The 17,431-nt window shown below is 39.8% G+C and overlaps 1 protein-coding gene across 6 annotated transcripts in view; it reads right to left on the bottom strand.

Annotated features, from left to right (window-relative positions):
• PDE4D (phosphodiesterase 4D) overlaps positions 1–17,431 on the bottom strand; it is a gene marked incomplete at its 5' end in the record, with an annotated part of 511,345 nt that overhangs the window by 38,767 nt on the left and 455,147 nt on the right. For 3 of the 6 annotated variants that reach the window (XM_080363172.1, XM_080363170.1, XM_080363171.1), the window contains one exon: positions 12,697–12,809. In XM_080363172.1, the coding sequence (XP_080219298.1) occupies positions 12,697–12,809 (113 nt within the window). Of the gene's footprint in view, positions 1–258; positions 297–12,034; positions 12,047–12,696; positions 12,814–12,908; positions 13,071–17,431 lie in introns of those variants that run through there. The other 3 variants (XM_080363174.1, XM_080363173.1, XM_080363175.1) reach the window with 3 other exon arrangements.

Genomic DNA, 17,431 nt, shown 5'->3' with positions numbered 1-17,431 from the left:
AAGCGAGGATGTACTGAAAGCTGTGCTAGAAATGCCACACTCTGTGTATCAACCAACTGCATCATCTTCACAGTGATGAACTTTAAGAGCTCTCCTATAATAAAGCCTCTGCTCTCCTATAATAAAGCTGCTTAAACCTTGTCAGCCACAAGCAAAAACAGCTGCAGAAAATCCCACCCAGCTAGAAAATGTAAATATTTGATTTTACTGATGTTAAGAAAAGAGGAAAAATTACTAAATTACAAAATGCAATCTTACCTGGTTCCAGTATTCAGACATACAAAACTTTGGCCATGCTTCATAGTACAAGAAAAACACAGTCATTTTACTGAGAAATCTGAGCTCTGGGCTTTAAGGCTTAGGCATCCAAAGAGGGATTCTGTGCTTTGTCATATAATTCATCACATTAATATTTCTCAGGAGTAAACATGCTTACAAATTTTCCAGCTAAAGCTTCAATTGCAAGTGAAAAATAATTTCATTTAAAGATGCCCTTACATACTTAAATTTCAGATTTTGTTTTATGCAAGCTGTCTTCTTACAAGTAGTGTGTTTCAGAAAACCTCTGACGTGCACATACAAAACAGCTTTGTAAATCCAGTAAAGACTCTTTCTGGCTTCTTGTTGAGCCACGCTAGCTGGCATTTACTCCAAAATGGCACTCTCATCTCTGCTTGTTGCTATGGACACACCATACGTCAGGCTTGCACTTTTTTTCCCAGACCTATTTGTTTACGACAGGCCTAGGTGCTTCCTATTATGGTCCCTGCATCAGCAGAGCGTGCATTTGCAGCGGTGGGAGCCAGCAGCTGCCGCCAAGGCGATCAGCATGCAGCAGAGGCCCGGGATGCTGAGGAATCACGAGCATGCTCCCTGCAGCCCCGCACACCAGGGCTGCTTCCAGACACGTTACATGGTATGCAAATAATGCACCCAGATTTGGCTGAAAAAGTGTTTTTAGCTCTAGTTTTCTCTGGCAGCAAAAAATGAACATGGCTAAGCTAAGGCTAAGAAGGGAGAACCCCAGGGAAACATATGTTTAGAAAGCAAAATAAATACTGCATTTTGCAAAGTATCAAGTACATGTCTGTCCTCCCACTTCTGAGATGTTGCTATTAAGCATCAAAGAAGCAAGCACCTTAATTCACATGAGAAAAAAAAACCAAAAAAACACTACAAACATGGTCATCATTAACTTTCAAATGTAATTCTAGTATGTTAAAGCTTGTTTCATTCATTTGAGCTACTAAACTTAAAACATTTTGTTTCATGCGGACTTGTAGGGGAGGTCCCTTTGTGCAGTGAAAACACAGCCAAAATCAAAGGTATGGTAACTCTCGCACTACCCACACATCACTTCCACCCATTATAGAGTAGGAAACAGTCACCAGTGCCACATTTGTGGCAACAAAGCTTAACAATAGCCCAAGATTTGCCATACTACTGACACACTCAAGAACAATAGCCACCTGCAAACCCAGCAGTAGTGAAGCTTAGAGCCCAGTCATTATCCTTCAATATAATTTGCAGAAGCACATAGCAAAGCACATCTCTTTTCTCACAAGAAAAAAGGAGTTTAAAATATCTTAAAAAAAAAAAAAATCAAGCGTTCTTTGTATTTGACATTACTTATCACAGCATCAATAAAGTTTGGCAGATTTCAAGCACATAATATATGTTAACTGCTAAAAATCTTGCATGAGTAAGAAGTCTATTTTCTAGCCTGCTTTGCCCATTTTTCATTAAAACATGTTCAAAGATCCTCAAGTCCACAATGCCTGCTTGGCAGCCCACTTTTCAGTTGTTTCTGCTCTTCAAACTCCTTGCTCGTTAATGAAAGAGCACTATCTAGCTATTACTTTTGTTCTTACACTAGCCACTATTGTACCTTCTCTTCACCATTCCTTCCTCCTAGAGTTGCACTGCTTTTCTAGCGTCTCAAGGATGAAGTTTGTACAAAAACTGCTACAGAGCATCACCAAAATGTCACCTTGTGTGTTTATCCTTTCTTTGTTCAGATCAGCTCTGAAAACTGTGTCAGCAAATACATATGAAACATATTCTCACTTTGCAAAAACTACTCTTCATGTAGACCACCCTTTGAAGCTTCAATGGGTGGCTGATGTATTATGAAAATAATTGTTTCTAAAGATAAGAAACCTTCAGGGTAAGATACCGTTTAGTCTACATTTTACAGCAAGTGATGTACACCAATACCTTGAGAAAGAGTAAGAAAAAAACATCTGGCACCTCGATTTCTAGTCCCTACATTTAAAAGAACTTTTTCAGTACCAACTGTGCAGTGCTGCCTTCCTGAATCTATTATCTGATGTCAGCAGACAGCAAGAGAAAGCTATCTCATAATAAAATTCTACCTAGCCACGTGGTGGTCCTCTTCTTAAAATATAATTTATGGTAATTAAAATATCAGTATTGTTAGTCACTTTGCTCTTGGCAATTAGAATAGACATCTCTGTTACAACTGTTCATTCTAAATTGCTAAAAACAAGTTTATGAAAACGTTAGTATCTCAGCTGGCAGCGTGAGGTTGCCTGTAATTCTACGTAAAATAATTGCATTAAGGCTGTACTGGCAGCCTTGGCCAAAAGAAGATCAGATAGCCTGGTTTAAATACATTAACACCTGCTTGAACAAGTCATTTCAACCACACATCATTATACCCATCAAACCACACATCATTATATCCATCAAACCATTCTCCTGGCCTTGTGTGCCTGGGGAACAGGATTGAGGTTGAAGTTAACCGTATGAGGTTGAAATTAACCATATACTTTTCCTGTAGGATCCATCTGTTCATTCCAGAACAAAATGTACAGACTTTATTTTGATTGCTTTATGTGACTTTGAAAAACCTGAGCCAAACTTCAGGCAAAAGGAAAATGCCACTGGTTAGTATATGGTGCTTATGAACACATGCAAGCAAAAACTACCACTAACACATGATAAATTAGTGAGGTAGAATGACAAAGGAGCTTGAAAACCAGTCTGGACTGGCACATTTTAAAGTAATTGCTGTCTTGTTAACATTTTGCGAGCATCTAGAGCTGATGAGAGTGGATTGCATTCTAATGTGCAGGAAACCGGCCAATTATCTTTCTAGCTGAAAACCTAATTTTCAGGTGAACATATGTGGTGGGGAGCACACGGAGTCCTGCCACCGAGCTGTGCCATGCAGACACTAATGGGACAGAATGTCTGACACGTGAAAGCGGCAACAAAGATGCTCTGGAGTATGTTTCCAGATTTGCGCTGCCAAAAATGTATCTTAATCACTCCACCTCAGTTCCTCACCTTGTGAAACAGAAATACTTCTGCTTTGGAAACTGAGTGATGTGAATGTCATGGTATTTCACTGTAGCAGAGTACAAGCAATTGTTTTTAAACATAACTTGCATTACAAGTAGAAGAAAAAACTACCTTAAAGATCTGTGTTGTTTCACAGGTGAAAAGCTAAATCAGATGCTGATGCTATGTGTTTCATATTCTGGGCTGTTTTAAATAGATCCATAAGCTACTTCCATACTTTTGTACCAAATTATAAACTATCCTTGATGAGGAAAGATGAATTATTACTATTAAAACTAGATACATATATTAATTGCAACTCCAATATTTCTTATTTATAATAAAAGATCAAAATCAATCAAATTTAACTAGAAGGTCTGCTTTCCTTTGCCTTCTTGCTTTTCTTCCCCAAATAAAAACAATAGCAAAAATGCATAAACTAGCATCCTTTCAAGTAGCAATTATGAGTAGAGGGTTTAGTTAAACACTACGTTGCTGAGGGATCTTACAGAAGTATTGTCACCCTCATTCCATTAGCTGATCATATATTAGTGAGTTACAACTTAATTAACAGAAGTAGCAAGCTGTTTAAATTTTGTTTCCAGATCATCTGGTAGACAAGGCCTGTCCATCAGCTTGATTCAGTGCTGCTCCACTGCTTGTGATTTACGGCAGATGATACTATTGCCTGGGCAGCTCTACTTCAACACTCGGAGCAGGCAAGCAGAGCCAACCACGGGCAGAACTTGCCCTTGCACAGCAGTGTCTCCCATGGCTAGAGATGCAGAAGCAGCAGCAGTGCCCACCACAGCAAGGCTCTGCCACCTGGCAGTCACACACAGGGCAGCACAGGGCAGCTGCAGCAGGGCTGCTGGGAGGTGAGCCCCAGCTCAACAGGCAGGTGCTGCCTACCAGCCTGCCCACATGGCATGATGAGTAGCATCACTTTCTGTCATGCCTTAGCTCACCTGCCTTCAGTTTTGTAGCTACGCAGGGGACTGGCTGCAAGTTAACTAAAACTGGGATCAACTTCTACTGAGATATGGTCCATGTAAAAATAAAATCAGAACAGAATATACCCATCCATAATACACTTAATTCTATGGTCAATCTCCTAAACGTGGAAGTTTTCGCAGATGATAACAAAACTAACGTAACAGAACAGTTTCTCAGTGCAGTTTCTTTTATGCAAAGGTTGAACTGATGTTTCAGCGAACACCACACTCATTGTACCAAAACTTCATATAACAGCAGAAGCTGTCTCTTACTGGAAAGACAAAATTTATTAAGAAAAAAAAAAAAAGGCCACTGCTCTCCAAAATGCTTCATATCTTACAGTCTAACCTTTATTACTGCAGCACACTACTATGAATACAATGCAATTCTTGGCTCTAAATACCATCACAAGGTGCCACAAGTATTTAGTCACTTATCATGCCTTTCAGTAACCATGAATTCCACCTTTATTATTAAGCAAGAAGTTATGAAGTACTCATGTCCATGAAGCCTTTTCCAAGTATAACCTTGTGCCACAAAAAGGCACATCAATGTTTGCATTTTAACTTTAAACAGCTGCTGGAAAACTTCTTCATTTTCAAATTCTCGATTATGGTGGTTGAACCTAAAGTTATTTTCCCACATCAAGTCCTAGTTATTTACTCCATAACATTTTGTCTATGTTACTTTGTGCTATTACGCTAAAAGGAAAGAATTTTTCATACTGTGGCATTTCCTATAATTAAAGAGGCTACAAAAAGGACTGTTTGTGTGCTAGTATGGACCATTTGCTTACATTAATGGAAAAAGTTATCAAAGGATTAGTGACTGGAAAGCGATGCAATCCTAAAGCAGCTAAAAAAAGCAGAAAAGTGTTAAATCACAGCAAGTCTCAAACAGGTATCATTCCTCTTATGTAGCTCTCACATTCAGGACTTTTTAGGAAGCAGTGAGTGAGAGATGTAAATATCAATTAGTTTTTCTCTAAAATTTAAAGTAGGGACTCAATCTGTGAGATAAAGGGTTCCTAGCTTGTTTTGGAACCTTGAAATGCCATTGTTCTTTGTATCAACCATTATGGGTCCACTCTAGGGTCCTTTCTGCTGGTGCAGGATGGGACAGCAGCTCAGGGAAGCAAATATTTGCCATTGAATACCCATATAAGGAGAAGGGGCTGCCTACAGCTCAGACACCTTAAGTCTCACCCACCACATTTGCTTCTTTCTCAGCAACAGACCTACAGCTCTACCATTCCACCAAAGCCCCCACTTACTCGCCTCGCAGAAAAACAGGGTGTTTCATCATTTTTCTCACTTGGCAGCAACCCAACAGCTCCCATGGAAGCAGCATGGTTATGCACAGAAGAGACTCAGCCACTGCCAAACTGCCATCATGACTCCATCCACTTCTTTCTAAGAAAATGGAAGTGTTCATAAATGATAAGGAGGGGCTGGTGCAAGCCATCTGCATGAGACCAAGTTTCCCCCATTATCTCGCTGCAGCACACCCTTGCGCAATACAGCCAGCAGAGTGCGATCTCCTTTTTATATATATCTATACAGCTCACTCATCACTGCAGTTATCCAAGGGCAACTCTGCTGTCCTCCAGAAGCATGAGTAGTTTTAGATGGGAGCATGTAAGGCTGCACACAGGGAACTGTACTCCAGCCCAGAGGTCTTAATATCCTTTTGGGCTGGCTTCAGCCCATGGAAACACAGGAGTGTGCCTGGGAAGGCAGTTCTTCCTCACCTTCACAGTCCTCATTTCCTTTTTTCTTGTTAAGAAGTACAACAAAATTGAGGAACCTGCACAACTACACATTAATTCAAATTCAGGTTCACGACTTCATCCACATCTGTTTATTCAGTGTACAAATGGAAATCCTCAATGAACAATACCTTCCCAATGCTGCACTCAACACTGCTAACACTTTTTCTTGATAACAGCTGTCCCTTAACTGTAATCTTCATCAGAAGCAGCACTCCAAAGAGCTAACCAAATCCTCAGATTTTCCTAGAAAGATCTGGGAACATAAGAACCAATTAAACTATCATGTTAGCCAGCCAAGCGCGATGGCATTGCCAGACGTTACATAAGAACTGTCACATAACAAACCCCATTAAGTTTTTCATCTGAATATCCAAGCTCTTTAAATCTGGGAAGCAAAACAGAGATGCTGTCTGCTCTGCAACAATTTAAGTCATGACAACAAATTTATTTTCTACTCTTATGTTTGTACGACATTTTTTTTTTTTCATATGCAATAGCTGAAACCCAAGAGATTGACTGATGCTTAAATCCTCTTAAATGGATATGACATTATCCTGTCCCTTAATGGAAACAGGTCACTTTAATCAGTGGCTATGACAGAAAAAAGATAAAATTTTACTCTAGCTGAGCTTCCACATTCGGAAAAAGTATTGATAAAAAATTATACTCCTACATAAGTAATGTAATTTCGGAAGACAAACTCCTAACCATGCAATGAACTTGTCCCCAAAGCTGGCAGCAAGCATTCAAAAAAGACAACACTAAAAACTAGTCTGTTAATAAAAGACTGAGCCAGTGGCATGAGCCACATTTATTAGTTCTAGACTCAGCCTACCCAGGCGCCTACAAAATTACCAACCACCACGGCACCAAAGCTTTTCCAAAGAATAAGACAAAGATAAAACAGATGAACAGACAAAATCAGGAGTCGGAGCCTGTTATATCCATGTATCCTGGGGATGGGGAAACCCAGTGAGCTGCTGTCAGCTTGCAAAAACACCATCCAACAGTTGGTGCCCGTGTGGAGCTGCCAAGAGGCTGGGGGCACCTTCTGGTTCCCGTAAGGGTCACACAGCAATGTGGGCAGTGGGGCTTTCCCTGCCCTTGGGAAAACCGAGCCAAGGGAACACACCTCTGTTTGATGCACATTTATATATGGTCCATTATTTGAATGAAGTATTTATACCACATTAGTCAGCTCAGCATTGCCTGCACGATCCTTTTAGTGCAGTAGAGAAGGAAAGGAAAAATACCTTTTAGGAAAGGAAAAACACTTTTTAGCGACAGAAACACGTTATTATAAAACAGCTCAAATTGGCAGGGGATTTCAAGAAGGAATGTTAAAAAGTAACTGAACAGATTTCAAGATGTCTTTGTTTCCTTCAAGTATAATTTTGGTTTACATGAAATGTTTAGAGGCAGGTAATTTTTTAATATAAAGTATCATTAAGATTATTGTTTGCATGTATGTAATGGGTGACAAGTACAGAATCATAAAAAATAAACCAAAATCCAACTAACATTTGAGCTGAGTGTTACATTACCATGGTCTTTGGGAGTCGGTTGATAACTCTGATGCTTTGGGCATTTTCAGAGCACCCAAAAAAAATCTCAGAATTTTTTTTTTTTTTTTTTTAATAGTAACTAGCACTAGTAACTGCCCGTAAATAGACTTCTGCTTTGATTTGTGAGCATTTGCACATACTGGTATAAAAGTTGGACAACTGTAAGACAGTTTATACTTTAAAAGTAGTTTCATAGTTAACATGGTCAAACTAAATGAAACCTAAATCTTCTCAGCTTTGATACCTAAAAAAGCTCCCTGCAGAAAAGGTATTCACCTACACTTACAGTGGGAAAGAAATACACAATGACCTTTTGCAAACTCACGTTCATTATCAGTTATCAGCAAATCCTGCAAAAATGCTGTCATTCGTGGTAGACTTAGAACTGAAAGGTAGACTTAGAACTGAAACAAAAGCAACATATATTGAAACTTTTTCCGTGTCTAAATTCAGATACTCAGATGCACAAAAGCAACACGCTAGAAATGTTTGCAAAATCATGATTACAGAAGTGAAAATACACTTTTGAACATCAGTTTCATTATAAGTATTCCTCCACATTTGACTAATCTACAATTAATGCTGTCTAGTTGAAAGTGGTTGGTACATCTTTATTATTGGCATTCTTCATTTATTAACTGTTTATCACAGAATAACTCTCAGATTCAGAATAAGGGAGTTAAGCCAGATACTATCAAACTCCATACTGAACATAAAATTTATTATTTTTTGCTTTAATCTTGTTTGGCAGAAAGAGGGAGCTATTAATCTTAAAAAAAAAAAAAAAAAGTAAATTATTTTAAAAAATCATTCTACAACCTTGAAATTTTAAAAAAGCCATTTGTTTGTACAAGTGTATCAAAGCGTACCTGTCTTTAAAGTTAGAAATCACAATCGGCAAGCTTGTGCCCACCTAAAAACTATGTTTTTTCAGAGAGATTACTCATAATTAAGCTCAGCAGAAACTGATACAGATTAGCATCTCTGGAAATCAGAACAGTTGAATAGGGACATCTAATTATGCCTTGGAATCCTATCGTGAGTGACTCAAACTGGTAAATTATTTTCTAAAAAGAATTTACTCCTGTTAAAGTAAGCATCACACAGAAAAATATAACAATAGAGCCACATTCCACTGATGTTAGCCAATACTAGCAGCACATGGTATAGAAAATCAGAAACAGATCTCTAGAAATGAAAGAAATTTTAGTCAATTTTCCAAATTTAATGTGCTTCTTATTTGTTTTCTAGTTTTGGAGACTTCCAAGAGGCCAATTTATTATAGTACTCAATTCCAGAAGCTGGTAATTTAAGAAAACACTGAGTATTGTAAGAATCCTAAGAACATAATGACAACTGACAATACTTTTAAATACTATGTTCTTTCAAAATTAGATTTATTTATGAACTACGCCTACGGGAGCATCACAGATCTATCCACCAGTTACTCCATATGCAATGCTTCCACGCACTTGGAAATCTGCTCATCACAGGGATGACCACGAGATGGAACATCACCTGGATATCACAGTCATCCCACTGTCACTTTGGCAGCCAAGCATCCTGGTGGGCTTCCTGTAGAGTCAACCTAGAGCATGTTTTCAAAGTTTTTGGGGGCTACACTTACTGCCACAACATGCCAGGGCTCATCCAGAGATTGTGGAGAGCACCCTGTGCCCACTGCTTCAAGCAGGTTTAAGCAGGGAGAAGGATCTTTTCATATATCTGCATCATTCCACCTTCAGCCACCCAAAGCTGTGAGCTGGCACGTCATAGAGTACCGCTAATTGAGCACGAGGGGCATCTAAACACAGTAAATACCCTCAGATTGGGACATGCTAACACGAGTCTTACGCAGGCATTACCAGCAGTAAGGGGATTCCACACAGACGCAATCAATGGTTGAGACTGCCAGCTGGCTGCACAGAGAGGGACTGGAGATAAGACTCGCTCCCTGGCCAACCTCAGGCATTCAGGACACACCACACTCTTCCCTCCCTGCATTTTTTCCTTTACTACGGCAGCCTTAGCACAATGGGCTAAAGCTTTTATCTGGTGCAGAGCTCAGTTCCTATGCCACCCCTTATGTCTCACGCATGTTCACATAAACAGGGAAAACTAGCACAGATGAAAATGCTGTTTTATATATATATATAAAGTGGAAATAGGGGAAGTAGCTGAGAGTCTGGTGAAAAAAAATATAAACAAACAAACAAAAAACAATCAATCTTGTGGGATATTTCTTAAAGAAATCTAGAGAAAAGGAAATTGGGAAACACAGTGAGAAACCATGTTCTGCGTCAACAATGTTCCCTTTCCTGATTTTCTCATCTGATTTTACAGAAGTAACTCTTGCGATAAAGTACGGGGTATTCTTGGATATTTTTTGCTGTACTGAAGTCTATGTCCTCAGCCTTGAGCAAAGTTTCTCTACTTCAGTTTCTCTATAAACTAAAATACTATAATTTACCTACATGCCTCACTGAGATGTTGCAGTTTGCAGTTATATTACAACAGGAGGTGCTGTAAAAATGACAAATAAGTTTCAAAAATCAGAAGTAAAATTATTCTTTAGCACAACCTGTTACATCTAAAATTGCAATCCTCCTGCACTATTTTTTTTCATATTCTTATATGGGCTTGCCGATTTATATTCAAGATTGTTCACATTATGGTTAATGGCACTCTTTAACTTTTTATTTCTTTAAAAGAAAAACAACCAAAAAAACAAACACCAAAAGATGTCACAGATTTCTATACAAAGGGGGTAGATTTCCTAAAAAAGAGGCAAAAAGTTTACCTTAAGAACTGAGTATGACCTGCAAAACCAAATGACAGCTATTCCTTCCCAGTATAGTAATGCCAGGCTCTTCCTACATATTGTAACATAAAACAGTAAGTAGCAATAAAGTGCTTTAGACATGTACATCCATATTTGATAGATCAAGCAGACTCAGGTAATACATTACTGCAATAAAAAATTCCAGTTTTGAGATAAAGCTTGGCAGCAATCTTACTGACCTTCATATGACAACTAGGCTTACTGTGTACTCCACATTGATCCCTTGTCTGCACAATCTTATGTTAGAAACAAGATGAAACACTTTTTCTGAATCACATTTTCCTTTTCATTTTAATAAACACGTGAAGAACGTTTATCCTGTAATCTATGGCAAACAAATCTTTAACTAGTTCAAACAAATACAATCAAAACATAGCATCAGATGTAACATTTTCGTGTTTACTTAAAGATGCAACACAGTGGTCATGTTTTATCTTAAAAACAGGTCTCTTTAGGTAAAAAACTGAATATACTTGGCAAAATTGAAGACACAATGATTCACAATTAGTTTTATCCTATTCTAACAACACCTTGCACTCGTTTTTCATAAAATATACTGCATATCCTATCTGGTTTAGGAAGGTAATGAATAAATACTAGAAGAAAGCACAGGATCTTGTGAAAGAGTGGCTATGCACGCATCACAAATCAGGGAACATATGGGTGTTTAAACTTCTTAGGAAGGAAAGATCATGCCCTATATATTGGTCTGAAAAAAACGTCACCAGATTCAAATAGTGCTAAAACAGACCTTGACAATCTTGACTTTGTAACTTGCCAGTACATATGCAATACACCCTGAATAATGAGATCTTTCAACTGGCAATAAAAACTGAAAACACAGTTCTGAAAATAGGGCAAAGCCAGGCAGATAACTCTTAAAACAGAAATTTAATTGCTGCTAAGAGGCTCAAAGGACAAGAAAAGCACAAAGGATGATATTATATTATATTATATTATATTATATTATATTATATTATATTATATTATATTATATTATATTATATTATATTATATCATATCATATCATATCATATCATGACTAAACCTCACAAGAGTGCAAACACCTCACATCTTACACGCAGGCTGAGTTGAACATAGATTTAAAAACAGTCAATAAGAAACAGAAGATATTTGGTAAGTGCAGTCAAAGCAAGACAATAGAATTTTAAAAAGGCATAAGCTGAGTCAAAAACACTTATTATTTTCTCACTTCAACGAAAAATCATAGTAGCAACTGAAATTATTACAAGGTGCTAAAGTACAGATCATCAGATGCTTTCTAAGCCATACGAGGCAAAACCAGCCCATTTAATTAAAACTTTCTTCTTCTCTCTCATTGTACATGTAACTCTCCATATACTCAGTTCATGACAAATATAAAAACAACCTCTAAATCATGACAGCAAGCTTCTTAATTAGTCTTTAAAAATTAACTACAGAAATGTAGCTACATATTCTTTGCAAAACAAAATCAAAAAAGACAGTGTACTTGTGAATGGAGTATATGGAAACTATTTCTAACTGCAAAACAAACACGCAGAGATCAGATACCAGCACACAGCTCCCGGCTAACAGGCATCCTCAGCTTCCAGGAAGCGCCAACTCTGGTCTCAGAAACACACTTCTGGATCTATGCGTATGTGGTAAATATTGTGACGGCACCTTGGTTCTGAGCGTGCTCTTTCCTAACAAATCGTGTTAAGAGAGCTGTTAGCACTACTATTCACAAATAAAATTCAGTTGGCGGCTTCCTTGGCATCGAGCACTTGCCTTTATCACCTTTTCGTGCTACTTTCGACACCATTCTCTGGGAAAGATCCCTAGTTGAGAATGGGATGCTGTGAAAAGAAAGAGGAGCTGAAGGGATTACCGCAAGCAGTGTAGCTTTCCACGACCTGTATCACTTCCGCAACTTTTCCCGAAATTTAAGAAAACTGCGTATAAACCACAACAAAAGCCTCTCCCGCACTCAAGCGCGCCAAAGGAGACTGTTCCTTCCCGTGGCAAGTTTCTCAGCCCAGGGTCGTTTCACCCTGCCGAATCCTCCTGCCGACACGGGGCTGGGTGCCCGGGGACACGGAGCCACGCCGCAAGCGCGACCCCTATCCGAGCTGCGGCTCCGCGCCGCTCCGCACCGGGCTGAGCCGACCCCCTTGTCCGCCCTCTACCCTCGCGGTGGGAAAAGCCGGGGCGGCTTGGCCGGAGGCTCCTACCTTGTTCGAGGCCATTTCGCTGACGGAATGCCTGGTCTGCAGGGTCTCCAGTTGCTCCAGGCACCAGTCCAGCTCCTCCAGGGTCTCGCTGGCCAGTTTTTGGTAAGCCTCCTCTGCGAAGAGACAGGGAAAGGCGTACTCAGTTCGCAAGCGTTTCACAGGGCTAACGGCGAGCTCCAGCGGCTCCATCCTCCGCTGCCTGGTGCCCACACATGAGTGCTGCTCCCGCATATTGCCAGGGCGGTCAGCGGGCGGCGCGGCTCTTCCCCTCCTCGAAACCACGGGGCACAGAGCAGCGGCAGAAACTTTCCGCCGCCTGGGCTCCCCTCCTGCCCTGCCCAGCCGCGCCTCCCCTCGCCTGCCCGCCCCGGGGCCACGGCCAGCCCAGCACCGCCCCCTCGCGGGCAGCGCCGAGCTCCGCGGGCGCGCAGCGGCTCCGCGGCGGCGGGAGGCCGGGCTTGCCAGGCTTGCCGGGCTTGCCGGCGGCGGGGCGGCGCAAGCTAGGGAGAGTCAGCGCGGCCACCGCGCTTCCTGTTTTCGCAGCTCCGCCGGTGGCACGGCTGCTGGCGGGGACCCGCCGCCACCCCCCGGCGGTTTCACACCCCACTGCGGGGCTGGGAGCCCCGCAAAACCCGGCGCGGAGCCGGCCCCGCCGCGGGGCACTCAACCGCACTCAGCCGTTGTCCCCGTGTTTTCTTAGCTACCCACAGGGGTACCATGAGAATCAATTGGTTAATGCTCATAAAGTTTGGGGAAGATGTAAAAACACATCTAAGTGCTCACGATAACGATTACCTGCCGAAGCGCCAGCTGTTAAAGGAGTGTACAAACCACTGCAGCAGCATTTGCTCTAACCCAAAAGCATGCATGCCCAGTATGTGTGAAAAGTTTTAGAAATGGGCCCATGATAGAACCAAAATTCGTGTATGTCACATTGGAGCCAACTGTCTTAACATTTGCAGAAGTTTCACTTAAAGAGATGGCATTACCTTCTTCAATAATTTTCCAACAGCGGAAGTTCTGTTGATATGCAAATAATTTCAGGCAAAATAATGCCACGGTTAGGGTGTGAGCCTCACCTACAAAGCCTGGCTATTTTTCTTCTGATGTAGATCAGAAGGAGAGAAGGCCAAGTGAGTTTTAGCCCAGGGATGCTGTCTTGCTAACTGTGTATCTGAAACATCAAGTTTTGAAACTCTTGGCATGCATACTTCTGGATCAGCTACATGCAAACGTAAATCCAAGATGGAGAAAAGTTTTTTGGTGATCTTGTTATTCCCATTTAAAAAATCTCCCTTAACTTACTACACATCAAACTAACCTTAATATCAAAATGTCAGACAAGCAAAAAATCAGGCAAATTAACTAAAACTCCTTTTTAAATTGAACACCTCAGCATGCACAACAGCCAAATAGCTCACTGCATTACTGTTCAACATCTAGGATAATACATATGTATCTTTTTACATTTCAGAGAACACGCTCAAAAACTTCTGTTCTTTCAGTTGTTAGACTCTGCATACTTGTAGCTATTGCAAATAAACTCCGTAATTTTGAATAATGTCCATTCTCCTTTGGAAAAAAAAGTCAATATGAGAAGAAGTTTGAATAGAGACTAATTGGCAGAACCATTTAAAGAAAATTTTGCAGTGCCTGCCTCTATCATTATTAACCTGCCACTTCAGCAAACTCTAACCAATACTCAACAAAACCCACCCCTATTAAATTGTAAACACTGTCTTTCAAATGTGTCATATTTACTATAATAGCTATCCGGTTGAAAATATTTCCCCTGGCAAATAAATTAAGGATTTTCCAGCCTGTTTATCAAAAGAGAATCTGTGACTTTCTGCAACACAGCAGACATCACAGCTCGCTAGGTCTTGAACATGACTGGTTTTCTGACCTCACTTGAAGTTTAGATTTCATCAAGATCATTACTGGAAAGAGAATCATAGAATCATAAAATCTTTTAGGTTGGAAGAGAATTGCAAGATCATCTAGTCCAACCATAACCTAACTCTAGCACTAAACCATGTCCCTAAGGACTTCACGCCTTTTAAATACCTCCAAGGATGGTGACTCCACAACTTTGTTTATAATGTTTTTTAGTGTACTGTGGTAAATGCTTTTGATGAAGCAGAGATGCCATTAACGAATGCATACTCATCTGATGACCTTATACAATTATTTCATTGAGGACAAAATGCATAATGAAGTGAGGCAAAACAAATCTGAGTGACGTATGATGTTATTTTGTTGCTAGCTTACAGCCTGCCCTTCAGCAGTTCTTGAAAATCAGATATTGGGAAACTTGTGTTTTTCTTCATAAGTAAACAACATGCCTTCTAATACTTAAGAGAGCAAGAGGGTAAGTTTTTTCTGAGCAGTATGAAAACAATGACATAAACTTGAGGGGTACCATATTTAGGTAAAAGTAACAAAACACTCGGTTTATTATTTCTTTTAAAAGGTATGTTTCTTGTCATCCTCGTAGGAATAATATATGCTACCAACAGCACCTTACATTCAGGAATATTTATCTACTATCTACTACTATATCTCAAAGCACACTAGAAACCAGAATTTGTCACTGACAAGGAAGTCCCACCACCCGTAGGATGTTTCTCACGATCTGTTCTTCCTGACTCCCACACTTCAAGATTCTGTGGCTGTCACAGGGACCCGACTGACCGCTCAGACTATGTAAACTTCTGATGCACAAGGTCAGGCTAAAGCCCTGCTGCATCTCTTGACAATTCTTAGCTTGCAGAGTCCTCAGCCCAGCCCTCATAGCTTAAATGAAAAGAAGGAGTTTCTGACTGGTGACAAAGTAGCCATTAAACAAGCACGCAGTTCTGAAGGGCAGAACAGCCATAGGAAAGCTTTTTGATAAACAGTACTGAACCTCTAAATTTGGCCCACACTTTTGTTGTGTGGTGGAAAATGTTGTTGAGGTTAAGAGCTTTTCAAGTGTAACACCCCGTCACCACTAAGCTAAGAATAAAGAAATAATTATCAGCCACATAGCTTTGGCAGCCTCACAACACTGCTTCTAACCTCTGTGTTACCTCTAAAGTAGTACCCTGTAATTATTTCCAGCCAGGAGTGATATGACTGATCTACTAATCAGTTTTTGATACAGGCACATGATCAAGTTTGCCTTTTTTTGTTGGTGTGTATGTGTGCGCGTGTCATTTTTGTTTGGTTGTTTTTTCCCAGATGATGAAGTCCTAAAACAGATCAATTTCTCTAAATGAGAGGGGGTTGGAAATTTCAAAGTTTTTTTTTTTTTTAATATATGTCATAGGCTTTAATAAGAGGGAGAAAAATACAGTTTAACACCCATTGCTTTAACAGTTTACACATTCTTTCATATATGCTTTCAGAAAAAAAGGAAGTTATAGCAAATGTTCTCTTTACAGTTCACAGATTACTACAAACAATTCTACCATATGTAGCTTTCAGTCCAGTACATAGGAAACACAAAAAAGCAACAACAACAACAACAAAACACAAAACAAAAACAAACAAAAACAACCATGAAAGTTTAGCAGAAAGAGAAAGCTCAGCCATAATCATTTGGCACTGCACACCTATTTATTTCAAAAAGGTATTTTATTATCCCTTTTTAAAAAAGACTTGCTTCTTAGCACAGCTCCTAACACAACACCAGGGATAGCTGTATTTGTATTCACACACTTATTTGGGAGAAACTTCTGTTCAAAATTTTCAAAGGAGGAAATTACTGTATAGTAATAATTAGGAATAGCGTCCACTTTACTTAATGATTCATCATGATTTTCAAATACGTTGTTCTACTATTCCCAGAGAACAGAAAGTAATACTAGCCTTTTCTACTAGTGTTCAAGTGCAACTGTACTAACTTTTGCAATACTTTAAGGAATGTCATCACAACAGAAGGAAAAGGTAAGGACAGATCTTTCATTATTGTCTGATCGGCTGAGGTTGCCTGAGTGATGCAGAGAGGCTGGAAGATGAGCTGCTTCAGCGAGTGCACAGCTGAAGGCTTCGACCATTGTGTTGCCTTAAAATGGGAGTGTCTTGGAGGCAATACAGTTCACCACCGAGCAGTGACATCATTCAGATAGGTTCAGCATATTTATTGTCTTTGGGGATGCAGGCAGCTGGAAGGAGCTCTGGAAATCTCCAGGCTACTCTAAATGAAGATGGGATTAAGATCTACTGTGAGAGTCAAACCCTGGACACATTCTCTGAATTTTCTGACCATCTTTTTGCTTTTTTATCTAGTGTAAGCTTGAAGTTTGGAGCAACAGAATTGCTGGGCCAAGAGTTTCAGTTTCTCTTGCTACTGCAGCATTTCAGAAAAATCCTCTGTGGTTCAAACTTAGAATATTTCTGTAAATGAGGATGTTTGTACTTACAGCCTTAACTGATGGCCTATATGTTAAAGTGACTGACATTTTAGTCAAGGTTGGCACCTTCTATTAAACATAGCCATGTTAACACTGATTCAGCATAGAAATAGCATGCGTTTTCTTAGTCACCTATTTTAAAACTGAAAAAAAAAAAAAATTCTTTTTAGGTTTTACTGAGAAAATCATAAATATTGTGACGTAAAAGGCTATCTTTGTGGAATGTTAATATGTCTTGCTGTTGATAAACTATAATAATGAAACATATTTTTATTTAACATCTAGAAATTTGTAGACCTTCCTCTGCAATCACAACTAAAACCAAATAATCATGATCA

The sequence above is a fragment of the Nesoenas mayeri genome, assembly GCF_963082525.1.
Source record: "Nesoenas mayeri genome assembly, chromosome: Z".
NCBI classification, from domain to species: Eukaryota; Metazoa; Chordata; class Aves; order Columbiformes; family Columbidae; genus Nesoenas; species Nesoenas mayeri.
This window is presented reverse-complemented; position numbering and strand designations above follow the sequence as displayed.